The 17360-nt window shown below is 35.0% G+C and overlaps 1 protein-coding gene across 5 annotated transcripts in view; it reads left to right on the plus strand.

The window, feature by feature from the left end:
- Positions 1-11807, plus strand: part of sgce (sarcoglycan, epsilon) — a 46805-nt gene extending 34998 nt beyond the window's left edge. For 3 of the 5 annotated variants that reach the window (XM_051935828.1, XM_028817073.2, XM_028817072.2), the window contains 6 exons: positions 1289-1503; positions 2087-2113; positions 2661-2849; positions 7195-7238; positions 10969-11006; positions 11455-11807. In XM_051935828.1, coding sequence (XP_051791788.1) covers positions 1289-1503; positions 2087-2113; positions 2661-2849; positions 7195-7238; positions 10969-11006; positions 11455-11505 — 564 coding nt within the window. In that variant the 3' untranslated portion in view covers positions 11506-11807. The remainder of the gene's footprint in view (positions 1-1288; positions 1504-2086; positions 2114-2660; positions 2850-7194; positions 7239-10968; positions 11007-11454) is intronic. The other 2 variants (XM_028817068.2, XM_028817069.2) reach the window with 2 other exon arrangements.
- The last annotated feature ends 5553 nt before the right edge of the window (positions 11808-17360 follow it).

Below are 17360 nucleotides of genomic sequence, written 5' to 3' on the forward strand. Positions count from 1 at the left end.
TGCGAAGCACTGTGCAGCATGTCGTTTCAGGAAGCAGCTGCACAAAAGATAGCAACGTAAAGATAATCTTTCAGCATTTTTAGACGAGCGTCCGTATCGTCTAGGTGTGCGAACAGCCCCCCTGCTCAATCCCCATATGTCAGGATCACAGATAGTCAGCGCAAGAGAGAGAGAAAAGTAAGCAATCTAGCTTCTCAGCCATCTGCCAATAGCGTCCCTTGTATGAAATCAACTGGGCAAACCAACTGAGGAAGCATGTACCAGAAATTAAAAGACCCATTGTCCGCAGATATCCGCGAACCAGCAAAAAATCTGCGATATATATTTAAATATGCTTACATATAAAATCCGCGATGGAGTGAAGCCGCGAAAGGCGAAGCGCGATATAGCGAGGGATCACTGTAGTTTGATGTTCATCGCTCAGTCAATCAACGTTAAGGTCCATATCCAGTGCATTCTTTTGAAAACTGCCATGACTTGGCTGATTCACCTGCAGACATCATTGTGGGTGCATCCATTCGATGTAAAGGTTTCTACCAAAGTATGTAAACTCGGCTGTCTCCTCGAGTCAAACACTTCCTGTAGTAATACAGAGTTTGGTGGCACAGTTCACCTGCATAACTTTGGTCTTCTTGTTGCTAATCTGGATGCCAACCATCTGCATCTCCAGTTCCAATATAATGGTCATATTCTGTAGAATGGGTTGCAATTCAGCCATGAACACAACATCATCCACAAAGTCCAGATCAATAAGATGGGCATGGTCAGTCCATGGAATTACACTCTTCAGATCCCACCTGCTACATGGAAAAGTCCATTGCGAGGACGAACTGCACCCTTGTTGGATACTGGTATTGATGTCTGTCAACCTATTTTCTCTCTGGATTCAGAATGGCAAATTTTTGTTAGAGGTCCCTGGAACATGTAGCAAGGAGCTAATTTCATGATGAATGCTGTTGTGAAGTCGACAAAGCTAAACAGCACTGGCTGTTGCTATTCTATACTTTGTTTGATGATATTCCATAAGATGAAAATTTGCTCAGTGCAGTATTGGCCAGGATGAAAGCCAGCATTTTCCTTATAGAGCAGTGCATCTACAATCTTGCAAAGTCTTCAGTAAATAGTGGTATTAATGGTCTTTATTATGATTAATGTTATTTCAGCTTTATATTAAAGCATTATGACAGAATGAAAGTGTGTCTATGACCTTTTAGTTCATGTTAAATGATTCTGCATTATTAAAAAGCATTATTTATATAAGAACTGATAGTGAAGTTTTTTTTAATAGGTGGATATAACAAAAGTCGTCCCTGTTGGTAAGGAAAGGCCAGATCCTGGAAGTGGAGTGCTGCCTGATCTTGGAGAATACAATCCTCCTTCTGACATGCTCAAAAGTAGGGACTATTTCTCTGACTTCCTGATCACTCTGGCAGTGCCATCAGCTGTTGCTTCAGTCCTTTTCATCATCCTCGGTTACATTATGTGCTGCCGCAGAGAGGGAGTGTAAGTGAACTTGTTATGTTGTAAATGCTTTTCTTTCTTATGGAAAACTACAACTCTGTCTTTTAGGGTGCACTTTTTGTGATGAAGTTTGTGTATTATCACTTTATTATTTAAGTTTCAGAAATCCCAATTGGGATTCATGTATAGTGATTATTTATTTTCTATATGAAAACAACCTTAAATTGTTAAAAATTTGGGTTGAATTTATTAAAAAGAAGTTTGCACTTGAAATGTTACCACCACTTGAAATGCAGAGTTCAGATCAGGGTAGTGTTTAAACATAGTTGTAAAAAGCAGCAAGCAACATTTAGCTATTTACTCATTCATCATTATGTCATTTACGTGCCATTACTGCTTCTTCTTCATCTTTGTTTCATTTTTACACATTCTCTTTTATTCATGTTATTGACATGTACCTTTTTCTCTCTTCCATTGACCCTCCGAAACAGAGCAAATGCTGTCCATTTATCTCCATCATAGACACGTACACAGCATTTGCTAAGGATGGGCCTCCATTGCCTAATATTTGATGTTTTCAGTATTAATACTAGTATTTAATTCATTAATTTTGTTTTGTTTCTAGGGATAAACGAAACATGCAAACCTCAGAGTAAGTGTCTTCTTTCCTGTGGTTTTATTTGTTATGCTGCCATTTATTTTGTTTTACTTTCCTCATTTCACTTCCATATCATTTATTCACAACACCTGATTCATGAATTTGAGCCATTCATTAATTCTTCAGTGTGGTTTTTTCCACTATGCAAGAAGCTGCTTGTAGCACAGGGTTTTTGATCTATACATAGAGCAAAAATGAAAGGGAGAAAGAAAATCTCCACAACACAGCATAATCTAATCATTTATATAAAATGATCATAGTTATATGTGCTGTATCTGTTATAGAAGTCTGGAAGAATAGGCAATTGTTAATACAGTGGCATGCAACATACAATGTGTTTTTTATTTTTCAGCGATAACAGCAATATTAATAAGAATACTATATTTTATTTGTTTTTCTTATTTTCTATGCAGTCAATTTGAATCATGTCTTAAAAGGTCTTTGCTGCTTATGCAGGATACCCAGCTGATTGCCAATAAATATTCTACACCAAGTAACACACAGTCAAAATCTGAGTCTTGGCCCCTTTCTTTTGACACAGTATTCAGCTGACCCACCATAGCTCCATTCAGAAGTCCACCAAGGAACTCCGAAGCATGTCCAAAAACCGGGAAGTAGCATGGCCCCTGTCCACCCTACCTGTTTTCCACCCTGTCAGCGGTGAACTTGTGCCACCTTTGCATCCAGAAAGCTATGAAAACACCAGCATGCCTTTAATGCAAACACAGACGTAAGTTTCTTGTTAATAAGACTTCAATGCAGCAAACTTTAATAGTGCTCAGTTTAATTTTATGTTGTGAGAACAATAAGAACAGGATTTTCAACATTTTTCCCTCTAATTAAGTTAATTAGATGGTGATGCCATTGACTCATTTTAAATGCCTTTGAAAGACTGTTATGTTCCAGATGTATTGGATTTCTCTTCTGTTCTATTTCTGATGAATATGGTACTCAGTTGTTTCTTGTGTGAATATTACACTTTACATTCACTGTATTGGCCATGTAAGATTTTTTTAAATTATTAATACTTTTTAATCAAACAATTGCCTATATTACTAACATATAACATCAAATTTATTTATTTACTTTATCTGAATAATTAAATTTTAGCTTAGCAGTAGCTTGAAAATACTATGACGAAATCATATGGTACATACTGTACAATTTTCTACACCTGATTAATCTGAAACAAGGTCACAGGATCCTTATCCCAGCAAGTATCGGGTGCAAGGAAGAAACAATTCCTTGAACAGGACGCCAGTCCATCGCAGGGGAACACACTCACAAACTGCACACATATTAGGGCCAATTTAGCATCGCTAATCTACCTGACCCTGCATGAATTTGGACTGCAGGTGAAAGCCCAGATGAAACTCACACAGACATGGGGAGAACATCCAAAGACAGAGGAGTCAAGATTATTTTTCTTGAGCAGGGGTTTAATAACTGCAGTATTTAGACAGTCAGGGAAGACCCCGCATCTAATAATGAGTTCACTATGTTACACTACCAATAAGGATACCATAGACTTCTTTAAAAAAGCCTGTTGGTACTGGGTCAAGGACACAGGTGGAGGGTTTCAGCTGATTATTGTAAAGAATGAACGTTATCAACCTGTAGCTACAAAGATGTTTGAACAAATTAGTCCCACATAAAGGTCCAGTTCTCCTACGCAATATAAAGATAGCATGGAGACAAATAGAGATTGCAGTTAATATACAGGCAGAATATCACAGCTGTTGGGCATTTGACAAGGACTGAACTGTGTTTTAACAGTTTCTACAGTGCTCAAAGAGGCTAATTGTGCTATTAACAGCCGAAAGAGCAGAACTACAACTTGTTACATGCTAAAGCAATTATTTAGCAGTATAACATTTGACAAAGAGATGGGGTTATGGCCTGAAAAAATGTTTTTCCTTTTGTATATTTTGAGACTGAAATTAAAATCTCTCTATTATAATGAAAAAATCCTGCATCGAGACGAGACTTTTTGGAAGACGAGACCTTTTGGATGAATATTTCAAGTCCCGCGAGTTGAGACTTTGACCATGAGATGTTTTCAAGTCACGCCCTCCTCTCAACTATAGAAAACCATGCACACAGTACTCTCACCTCTCATTCGTGTGAATGCTTTTGACAGACACAGTTCTTGCTTTCTCAGCTCTTATAAATTTTAATGTTTTCCTCACTTTAAGTTCGTAATTAAAGAAGACATATTATGTCCAAATCTTATTGAAGAATTTCATCATGAAGGGATATCAACAGTAAAAATGAGTACACGGGCAATCCTAGCACCGATAAACGATGAAGTCAAACGAATTAACGCCAAAAATGACAATCGGTTACACTGCAAATTGGTTAAATGTGTATCAGTAGACAGTGCTGAAACAGTTGGTGGTGATCATGTAGAAGATGAAAACATCAACTTACAGTATTCTGAAGAATATCTGCAACCGTTAACACCATCTGGTCTTCCTCCGCATGAATTACTATAGAAAGAAGGATGTATCCAAGAAAGGTAATGTAGTACATCTTCAGGGGATAACATTAAACAACAAATGAGATTTGATATGCCATTTGTATTAAAACATTAACAGTTTCCCGTTAGAATAGCTTTTGCCAAGACAATTTACAAATCTCAGAGCCAAACATTTGAAAAAGTCATTTTATTTAATAGAGAGAAACTAAATTCAATCACGTGCAGTTATACGTGCCGTTGTCACGATGAAAGGCCAAACACAGAATCACAATTCAATGCAATATTGACAAAATTTTTTTTTACTTAAGTTTTACAGTAAAAGTGTAAGTTTAAAAAGTTTTTGTGTGTTAATTTCAAAGTCATTATACAGTATATCAGTTCATTTCCAAGTTCTTAGTTTTTTAGATAGTTTTAATGAATTACTGTGTTGTAACTAACGGTAATTGCTAGATTCACAATTTATTTCAGGTGCTTTTCTTCTTTCATGAAGAAATACTAATTCTTATTTTATGGTAGTGTTATTAATTTTCTTTTTATGATAATTTCATTTTATTGTTGATACAGTATGAGTTGACAATTACTGAATAACTTAGTGGTGTAGTATTATTAGTAAGGCTGAGAAAGAGGGGATTGTATTTACTGCACTAAATGCTTGGTGGGTTGTAATTGGGTGCTATTTTTTGTTATCCCTTTTGTTATTAAAAGAAAAATAAAACTACAGTTAGTCACAGTCCTTCCACATTTATTATCAGCATATCAATCAAGGCCATTTTCATACCATTTGAATTTGAATCTTTTGTGTAGGAAAGCCATTGAGCCAATATAAGCTTATTTGTGGTCCAGTTTTAACAAATTACATTATAAAGTGTTGTTAAAATGCAGGTATTTAATGTAGCTTACTAATGCATGAACTTACATTTTATTATCACTATTATTTTTAAATACGACTCACCGTTATAAAAATATTCAATAAACAAAAATGTAATAACTGACTCTTTGACCAGTAACCAAAAAAACATAAAATCCTCCAACTTTCATATCAGTTAACTAAGTCCCTGAATGTTACGCCATGCATACATATTCTAAATTGTTTTAACCTGACTTTGATTTTTGGTTTGCTGAAGTGCTTTGGTTACTTAGTACATTTTTTTATATCGCCAGGCTTTGAGATTTGCTTGGCACTGACTAAATTTTATTTCAAGTTATTATCTCTTGGTCCTAGACACTCACAATAAATGTGGGCACTTTGTCTCTACTTCAGACCCATTTTGAAAAGACTTCAATACCCAGGAAATTTCATCTTTCCAAAAGTGAACTTCACACATGCCGAGTTTTTATAAAATGATAATTGGTGTTAGTAATATTTTTGTGTGGCTTGGAATGAACCCTGCAGGAGTAACCTGTAAGTTTGTAAGGACATTATCCACCAGCAAACCTAAGGGTAATTCAAGGGTAAATTTAAAAGCTAGGGCATTATTGAGTCTAAAGTCACAGAGAGAGTTTCGGTGAGGTCTCAGCTAGAAGAAAAGGAGAGAAAGAGCGAAAAAGAGTGGGAGTTGCAAGATCAAAACCTTTGGTGTAGTATCAGGTGGGCATTAATCTATAATCTTTTTTTTTTTTTTGGATACATTGATATCTGCACATCCCTCTGGTATTTTCAGAGCAGTGTTAATGTTAGCTGGCAACTTAGCTTGCTAAAACAATGAAAAAAAACATTCACAGCAGGTAGAAGAGTCCGTGTTTGATCGTAAGGTTAGTTGAGTGCAATTTGGAACAGACTTCAGCATCTGTACGCCAGAGACTATTACTCATAAAAGACATTTTGGTATTTAGGTTTGCTTACTCTCTGGAATAAAAACATGTGCCTTTTCTGGAGAACAAATTATTATAAGCCTATATTTCTCACGTTTAAGGGAAAGGATTTTAGGGTGGTGGAAGGAAATAAGAGTACCTACAGAAATTCCTTGCAGGCACACAGAGAACATGCAGACTTCACACAATCATTATTTACACGTGGATTCAAACCCAGGGTACTGGAACTATCAGGCAACAGTGCTGACTACTGTGCCTCAGTGATGCTGTCAGTTATTCAGCAATATGCCACCATAAAAATGTTTATGTATTTATACAGTGCATGTTTAAATAATCAAATGATTTTTTTTATTTTGGCCTTAGAAAATGCTCTATTTTGAAAAGAACCTCTCACTAGAATTATACAGGGTATCCCAAAAAAATTATAAACACTTTGAATGATTCTAAATACAATGTTTATTAAGACAACACTGAAACTGGTGCCATTTATTTGAACTTACTGCATTGCAGATTCCTGCAGTAAGTTCAAATAAATGGCACCAGTTGCAGTGTTGTCTTAATTAGCATTGTATTTATAATCATTCAAAGTGTGTAAACATTTTTGGGACACCCTGTAGTAATGTGTAAAATAATATGTATTCTTTTCATTAAAAAAATGTAAAAAAATAAAATGTAAGCTGATGTAAGATTTTTCTGGTGGAGCAGAATATGGGTTTAATTAAATCATATTAAATTAATCACATTTGCCCACAAAATATATAATATATAAATTTTTGTTTTTCAGAAATCTGCAGCACCAGACACCGATACCGCAACAGCAGACAACAGGTTAGCATTATGAAACTTCTTAAGTTAAAGACAAAAAAATCAGTTTAAAATCATTGATTAATGTGAATGACACAAGCAGAGAGGTGAACATGACATTTAATGGATATGTCAGAACCTTGGATTTATAGTGGGTATGAAGAGGTACCGTGATGTGCCCTCCAACTAAGGTCACAAAGAGAAGACATGACACTCAATAATAATACCTAAAATTATTGTATGTTCTTTAAAATGAAAAACTAAAGACACTCATGCTGTATTACAGTAAAAAAATCTATATTTACTTTTATATTTATACAGTCTTTTAATTGACAGTTTTCAGAAAAATGAAAACTGTATAAATAAACATGACATCTGTTCAGTGTGTAAAAATGAATTTGAAAGACTTTTTTTCTCTTTGTGTTTACCAGTTACTGAAGGAACCTATGAAAACTGTAGTTCTTTTTCTTTGCTTTTAAAGGAATACTTTACCCAGAAATGATATATGATATTTATTTACTTACTCAATGTAGTTTGTAATGATAGCCAAGAATTTTTTTTAATCTCATGTTTTCATGCAGATAGGAGAGAAAAAAAGTTTATGACTTAAGCCAATGGTAACCAGTGCAGCGCAGTGTCAAATGATGTGAAAAATGGCTATGAAAAAAAAAGTCTTATATTACTCATATCACATAATCTATAAGTCTGTTATCCAGTTGTTGCTTTTTTGCTAAAATATTGTTAAATATTCTGGAATAAGCTTTGCAAATCTAAAGCAGGAAAATAAAAGCATTATAGGAGTCCATTTTTGAATTCAAGAGAGGGCTCTTGACCACCGAATGAGGGGGTGAGGCTGCTCAACAATTTAAAAAGTCATTCCCATGAGGCTTTAGTTTACTGTTTAGGATGTTTACACTGAGTATTCTGAAAGTGCTTTAATTATTTAGCAACATTTAAGAAAAAAAGCATGTATTTTGTACATTTTGAACATACAACTAGGTACCAGACATGTGGACTAAATGACTTGAATAATGTGAGATTTTTTTTCTTTTGTGCATAACCATTTTTCACATTGTTCACTGTTGTGTGTGCAGCACTAATTACTATTGGCTTTCATTTTATTATAAACATTTTTTTCTCCTTTCTTCTTGTAAACATGAGAGTAAAATTTTTGCTTAGCCACCACTACAAAGAACATTGGGTAAGTAACATCTAAAAAAATTTGGACATGAGTGTCAGTAGGCTTTGCACCCTAGGAACCAAGTTACCCAAACAATTTGATAACATTTCAGTAAATATTTACTGCTCCGATGCTGATCTTTTTTTATCATAAAATAGGTAATTTATGGTAGCAATTTATGAGAAGAATTCATAATTAATTTCAGAATTAGGGTATTTGAAGGTTTTTCCAGAGTGCGCCTTTCTCTTGCACAATTTGGCTCAAAAACTAATCAGCACATTGTCATCTCATAACAGACCTAAGTTTTGAGTTTGGTATTTTTTTTGTCCAGCCATTTTAGCTCTAGATCATTCTCCAGAAGCTTCGACACACAGACACACATGCACACACAGACACACCCCCAACATGAAGATATCAATATTTTCTATATCAGTGGACCCTAAAACGAAATCCGTTGAAAACTGGAGATTGAAATTTTTGATAAATCTAAAGCTTTTGCTCTCCCTCATAGACAATAGATTATGGTGGTCGAGGGCACAAAACAAAAATATAATTTTAGAGTAGAGTATTCCTTTAAATGTAAAAACGTGGAAACTGTTTAACATTTTAACAAATGCAATACTTTTTTTCCGACTGTAATAATAATTTAATAAAACAAGAGAACAATATAAGTATAACCTGGGAATTATTCACAAAAATATTGAAAAATTGAGCTCCACAGATAGTTTGACTCATTATTTTTCCACGTGAAGTCTACATGTGTAGGTTTTCTCTAGAGACGAAAGTTTTCTTCAGTAGTTCAAAGACATGCTGTTGGGTTGATTGTTGACTTCAAATTAGTCCTGAGTAAGTGGGTATGAGTCTGTGTGTGAATGTGCCCTGCACATGATTGGTATTCCATCTTTGGTTGACTGACTCATACCCTACACTTGAAGCTCAAAAAATAAATGAATTGGTGGATTACAAAGTAGCTGATTTAATGAAAACTCTAAAAAGCAGGTGCTGAAAGTTTATTAAAAGTGGATATTATTTTAGTTACAGAAAAAAACAAAAAATATCAATGACACTTCTAGGCTAACTAAAATATATAATCCCTCCAGTATATACTGGCTATGTCCCTGGTTTTTTTGGAGTTGGCATTTATGCTTTGTGCAAGAGGCATACAAGGGATATTCTGTGTAGATGCCCAAACTCCTTCAATTGACCGCTTTCTTATGCTTAATAGAGTTTATACTTGTTATGTAGGTGTTTTGAACGTAATATTCTCATAGGTCATGAGTAAAGATAGGGATGTAGATTGAACAGTGCACTGAAGGCTTCATCTGTTTTCACTATCAATGACCAGAATATGGCTGCCAGTCTCAGAATTATATCAACTATGGAGTCAAACTCTGTTCCTGGAAGGCCACAGGAATTTTAGATTTTTGCTTCAGTCAGTTTTTAAACAGAATTAATTTATCTCCGTAAGTGGAACATAATCTCTTGCTTAGTTTTAGCATACTTACTTGCTAAGATGAAAAGCACTTAATTGCTTCTTTACACTTAAACAGCTACATTCTAAATGTTAATGGCTTATTTTTTCTTAAATAGCTACCAATGAATTACAAAAACAAGGAAATCAACCATTTAAAGGATTTCATCTGCACCTTTTTGTATTTATCATGAATTAATTTGTTCACAAAAATATTGAGGAAAAAATTATGAACAAAATATTTTGCTGTTATCAGAAATGAAAAAATCTGCAGTGTTGGAAATGTATGCCATCAGTTCATGAGAACATTAACAAAACACGGCAACAACTGTGGTCATTATAACCGTCCAGGAACTACATTTTAAAGTTCACTACAGTTATGGAAATAAGGTCATCACCATTCATGTCAAATATATTTCATAATGATTGGAAAGCCTATCAGTGAACAGCAAGTATATCCATCCATAATACATTTTTAAACTATTTGAATTCGGGATGGGGCCGGTCTGCAATATCAAGTTCAAGGAAGTAACCAATCTTGGACAGAGAACACCTGCATCTATTTACATCAACCATTCCAAAGGCCAATTTAGGATTGCCAAATAACATGCATTTGGGATGTAAAAGGGAAAGAGAAGTACCTGGATATATTTTATTAACTATTTACACTAATCCATTTTGACTTATTAAACTTTTAGTATAATCATTGTTAAGAGATTTAAATAATACTGTATGTTTGTTTATATTTAGCAAAACACCTAAATATTGTCTCATGTTATTCCTATAATGAAGCAGAAACAGACACTTTTATTGATTTCACATTGATTTTAGATGTTGAAGGTTTAGGTTAAAGATGCATCTGTACCTTATCACAATGTGCCAATCAAAGAAATGAGGAATAATATTAGTATGCTTTATTGTGGCCTGCATCTCTTTACAATTTTGCACTTTAGCTTTGATATCATAGTATGAAAAAACAGTTCATTTATCAACTCTCTGAGCAAGGGGTGACTCACTGTGTCCACATGAAAAATGCAAATTACTTTATTTCCAACAATGCTAAATTACTTTATTTTTTATTTTAATTATGGCTTACATCAAAGGAGGTAATTATTGTATGTCAACATTTCGACGACTTGAGGCAAGTATGCAGCATTTCATGTTTTGGTAATTTTCCCATTCACGTTCAGAATGCCCACTTTTAAAAGACAAAGAAGGCAGAGATAATGGAGGGTGAGGCAAAGAAGACACTGTAAGATGCTAATGTGTCTAGAAAAAAACTGTTATGACAAAGAAGTCTTATCAGGGCCAGGCCCAAAGTGAAAGACAGATTGAGGATGCCTCCAACTAACAAAAACTGTACTACATGATTAGAATTTGAAATGACTGTATTCTGTTTAACAGAAATAAAATTGTAATGCATAAAGGTACAAGCATTCTCATTTTCAAAGAGTAAAATTGGCAAATAGTGCATGTTATGCAGATGAATAGGACATCATTTTGAATTACCCCGTAACATGTAAATGAAATGTATATTTATATTTATATATTTATACTGTATTAAAATGTATATTTTTGTTTACTTTTAGGTAAATGGTATTCCTGAAGAAAGAAAATTTACTGAAGCACTGAATTTGTAATTTATTAGGATTAGAATCTATTTTATTCAAAATATTTTTTTAATATTAAAGATTGTTTCCAGTGTTGCATGAGCATACATTAATCATTGATGCTTTAAAATCAGTTTACAAATGTTGAAAGCTGCAGTATTACATGAACTAATACATTTGATGAGAAAAATATAACGGACAAGCTGCTTAGTGTATAACCTTTTTTGCAAGATGAGCATTTTAAAATAGCAAATGAAACATTACAAATGTGTTTTTTTTAATATTTGTGCAACACCCACAATAATAAATGAATGGTTGATTTATACTTAAAATTGAAAAGATGCGTTATGTCCTATGTTGTCTTCTTGATCTTAATAGGTTGAGAGTCCACAAAACCAGACACAAAGATTTCCTTTTTGACTCACACGACTGACCTAAACCCACACATGTCATGTGCATTCATGTGAAGTGATTTAATTTGGATTTCCTGTGCTTATTTGGCATCAGAGATTAGCAATCAAAACTTTCTGAGTGGAACCTCTGAACAGGTACAGTATAACAATAGTTACAACATGGTGGCACCCTTGCAAGTCCTGTTCCTAGCATAATGGAAGGCCTAGGTAGAAATATTAGGTTGGGAATGGGCAAATTAAAATAATAATAAAACAACACCAAAGTGCACAGGATTTTAATAACAACTGTCTTCTCAGACGTTTAAAATACTCTTCTCATTCTTATCTCCACTTCTGTCCTCATCATGATTACATGTCCTTACTACAGACAGCCTTCATCTCAACTCATCACTCCGGTGTTCTGAGGTGTTGTCTCTCATCTGTAAGTGGATGTTTTCTGAAACAAGAACCAGGGGAGGAATGTAATTGAATTGTCAGTTTAAGAATTGACCAACAGAGATCTCTGTCTTTATTCCACTAATGCCTTTTGTTTAAAAAAATCAAATGTAAGACCAGCGTTTGCACCAACATTGTAGTATACTCAGGGCCTCTTTGGGATTGTATTACCAACTACCTTCACCTATCTGCCATTAGCTTTGTCTTTTGCCTCTTCATTAGATTCTTTCTTCCTTATCATATGCTCCTTACAGCAGGGCTGTCCATCTTTGTTCCTGAAGAGCCACATAGTCTGTTATTTTTAATAAAATGATTATTCCTTCGTTTAGAAGACCTTCCTAAACATTGCATTTGGTTTACCTCAACCAGGCTATTTACAATTGAATAATGGGGTGTCTTGATTTTCCCAGTTGTTTGTTACATTCATTCATTTTTGTACTCTGGATTGTTGTGCTTTGTTTGTTTGTTTACTCAGTTTCAGTCATAAAATTATGTAAGACAATGAGCTTTGGTTATACTGTGTGGAAATACTTAGAAAAAGAAAGAAAAAAGAAGCTCCGCAAAAAAGACGTTTTGGGGACCGTCCCTGTATATTGTCCAACAGACAAAATAAAGCAAGAAAACAGTTGCAATGATCAAAAGTACTTGTAATTGTAGCATTTGACAAAGTACATGAAACAAAATGGCGTTTATATACAGTATTGGAATGAGGAGAGGAAGTGGTTGGCAGGAAATGTCGAATTCAGGAGCCGGAAGTGACGTCATGGCTGGCGTTGGAAGTGACGTCTTGGCGGCCATTTTGGAACCCGGAAATGGAAGGTCTTATTTTTCTTTGGTTTTCCTGTTGAGAGATTAAGAGATTTGGGTAAGTACCACGTGACAACCCCTTGTCTCGTGATGTTTCACTCACCTTTAGGCTTTCTGACTGCCTCCTAAATGCACGTGTGTGACAACTGCCATCAGTTAATCAGATGTATCAGAGGTACTGTGTAACTAAGTACTTTCCTGTGTGCAATATTTGTTGTGTTTGTTTTTTATCGGGGCTAATGTTATTAGGTCACTGGAGCTGCTTACTCTTGAACATGATACATAACAGTTGCCCACGAGTAAGACATTTCTGTTGTAGATCAGTTGCTGCTTTTCCTAGTAACTTGGCTTTTGTTGATGGTCACTGCACAACATAACTTTTACAGGAAACAATTTTTTTAACTGAAGTGGGCAATCAACAGGAATAATAGGTATTTTTGGTATACTGTATATGTCGGGTCTTGGTTTACTGTATACTGTATATTGTATGTGGTATACTGTATAAGTCGGGTCTTGAAATCCGAAAAATCGATCATAAAATCAGACCCCGACTTATATGCCCATTCAAAAATGCAACACTTAAATTTTTTCTTCTTGCCTCAGATCTTGCATCAGTTTCTCAAACGCATCAAATTTTGTTGCAGCAGCGCAGTTACCAATTTCTTTCTCTACTTCAATGACATTTAATTTAAAACCAACTTCATAATTTCTTCTGATCGTGCACTCCATCATAAATAAGGGATGCTCTTATGATAAAAGTGTATAAGGGTGTGAGATACAAAAAACACAAATCAGTGCAAATGTTGCTTCGGAATAGTTTGGATATTTGGGCACATTAGAGAGAGAGAGGTTAGGATCATGCACTGATTCAGCACATTGCCGCACCCACATAGAAATAAAAGGCATTGTGTTCTGTGGTTACTCTTTCAGGTGGGCGTTAGCATATCATAATCTCTTGGGCCAATAGTGTGAGTTTTCCGCATTCGACTTATTGACCGACATTATTAAATACCAGAAATTATACTGTAAAATCGAGTCCCAACTTATCCGTGGGAGAACTTATCCACAAGTATATACGGTAAATATAATTTCTCCTATGGGACCTCTTATAAAAATGGTAGCTTCAATCAGACTTGAATGTAATTGTTTGATCTGTAATGAACTTTTACAAACTATTAAGATATAAAATAAAACAAAATAAACTTACAAAATGGAAAATGATGGAAAATCAAATAAAATTAACAAACTGCGAAACTAGGTTTGTAATGTGAACTACATACGTATCATATAATGGTAGCAAGCCAAGTGAACTAAACTCAGCTTTAGATGTTGGTTTTTACTTCATTCACTCAAGAATTTGCTTTTGAGTTCATTACCATTTGAATGTTCACCTGAGGTGTGAGGAGTTGTAGTGCTATAGTATTATTTTTTTATGTTTACAATTGCCATTAGTTTACTTAACCACTTAAGCATTGGTTGTCATGTTTTTCATCAGTTGCTTCTGTCTTTTTTTTTTTTTTTTGTAATTTGATTTTTTACATTTTTTATAATATAGCTTTACTCTGAACGCCACAGCCAGCCAATAAGGTACTAACACTGAATCATGTTTCACTTTAACTTATTACAAATAGCAAAGTCTTTTACAGGCTGCACATGCCATGAACTAAACACTTTTAATTTTTTTTTTTTTTTATATTTTTATTTTATTAATTTTCATTGTAATCATTCCATACAAACAGATCAATTTATAACCCAACAAAATTGAAGACAAATCAAACCCCACCCCTGAGAAGGAGAGCTTAGCTAAAGGAAAATTGCTTAAGGCTTTTTAATAAGGCAACATTAAACAAAAGAAAGGGAGAAGTAAATATCTATGTAAATAAGAGATGGAGAAGGGAGTTAAATGCAGTAATAGTTATTTCTCTTATTCTAAAATAATATTGATTAAATCCTGCCAGGTTTTGAAAAAATTTTGTACAGATCCTCTAACTGAGAATTTGATTTTTTGCAATTTCAAATAATATAAAACATCGGTTTCCCACTGACTTATAAGAGGAGAAAACACTTTTAATTTTAATGTAGTTTTTTCTCTGTAAATGTATTGCACTGACCTCTTTGTGGGAAGAGAAAAGAAGACATGAAAGCCACGGACAACCAATTAGGAAGAACCTTTAATAAAGGATTGAGGCTCAAAACAGAAGAGAAGTAAGAACTGTACATAAAAGAATAGGTAAAAATAAATAATACCCAGAACTCAATTCAGTGTCAACCCCTATTGTTCTGGCTGTGGGGAACCCCTTAACTGAGGTTTGTTAGCATTTAAATTGACCAAAGGACACTGTTGCTCCAGGCTTGTCCCAAGAACAACACTTCCTCCTCTACTTCTCTCTCCCTCTCACTTTTTGATTCTGGCAAAGCAACACCTACACCCATAGCCACAGCACCCACACTTTAGCTTTAGTCTTCCTTGAACTTTGAACTTTCCTCCTTCCACTTCACAGCCCATTCTCCACTGCATGTTATCCTATCTCTTTTACTGTCCAGAACACCTCCCCTTCTTTACTTATTTGTCCCACCCTATTGGTCAGTACTGCTTTGTGTGCCCCACCCATCACTTCTACTGGCTAACTTTATTTTCATAAACTGGCAAGCCCCAATATCTCAAATAGATCATGCTCAAAAAATTTGAACAAATTCACATTTAAAAAGTATTATTAAATTTTCAAAATGACTTGTTTTAAAACAGAGAAATGCTCAATGCAAATTTACTATTTGAAATTTACCTTGACAGAGGCTATTTCAACTTAAAGGAATACTCCAACCAAAAATGATGTTTGTAGTGAAGGCCGAAAAATGTTTAATATTATATTTTCATGCAGAACAGCAATAACAACTTCTGACAAAGTCAGAGGTCAAGGGTGACCAATGCTGGACTACTGCAAAAAAAAAAAAAAAAAAATCAAAAAGTCAATGATAAAAATCTTGCATTACACAAGTCACATAATCTACATGTGAAGTTATCCAGAGTATATTCACAACATCCCAAACACATGTATTTTTTTACTCTAGAAAACATTTTTGGGAACGAAAATGGAATATACTCAAGTTGTGAATGAGCATTTGAATAACTGTTGTTAGTATCCTGCTGTTCCTTTTTTTTAATGCCAAGCTCCCTATGGCACAGGATGAACTCCCTGTAGTAAGGCATAGCATTTATCAGAGTTAGACGTGAAGATCTCTGCCGTGCTTTGCCATGTTGTGCCACAGGACAGCTAATTAAACAAGGGGTTCAAATGAAAGAATGAAAATACAACTCTTCGAAAAAAGGACAGGATGTATCACTGCTGAGTTTTCAGGAAACAACTTTGAGTTTTCTGCGAAAATAGCATTCTGAAATCCACTTAATCCAGGTAATGGGGCAGGGCCCTCACACACTTGCACTTTTACCAGGTGAATTTAGAACAGCAAATTAACTTATTCTGGAGATGTGAGAGGAAACTGAAGTCCATGGAGGAAATGTCCCTGCAGAAAGTGTTGAATTCAAACCCAGGATTCTGAATCAATGAGGCTGTAGCCCTAATCACTGTGCCATCAAGCCTGGATGATGAGACATGTGAAAGTACAGCAATTAATACACCATTAATGCACCGGAAATCCATTTGAGCTTAAAGTCAAAAAGAGGGCTGTGATGAAGAGTCAATGCTGGGATGAAGCAAGAGATCAGGGTCATTAAAAAAGGAATGCAGATGGGAGGATTGGGAGGAAGTGGTGTTGGTGAGACCAGCAGGGGGCGTTTAACCTGTGGTCTGTGTGTGGATTCCAATGCTCTAATGCAGTGATGGGGACACTACTGTAAAAATGGCACCGTCCTTTGGTTAAGATGTAAAAATGGCATAAAATATCCCAGGGCTTTCCTCAAAAACATTAGGGTGTATCCTGATGTCCAACTTAAATTGCCCACCATGGCCTAGTTATTAAATTAGATTAGATAAACTTTATTAATCTGATGGGGAAATTCAAATACATATAGCAGCAGAAACATTAAAACAAACATAACGAGTATGTCTGGTGGAAGCATCAAAGTGCCTAATAGCAATGGGCAGAAAAGACCCTCAGAGGCATTTCTTAGCACACCGTGGTGGAATGGGCCTGTGGCTAAAAGTGCTCCAAGAGAGCGCCTCCTGGAGGAAATGGAGAGGATTTTTCTTGATGGCATCCAATTTTGGACAT

Source organism: Erpetoichthys calabaricus, chromosome 13, assembly GCF_900747795.2.
Source record: "Erpetoichthys calabaricus chromosome 13, fErpCal1.3, whole genome shotgun sequence".
Taxonomy (NCBI): domain Eukaryota; kingdom Metazoa; phylum Chordata; class Cladistia; order Polypteriformes; family Polypteridae; genus Erpetoichthys; species Erpetoichthys calabaricus.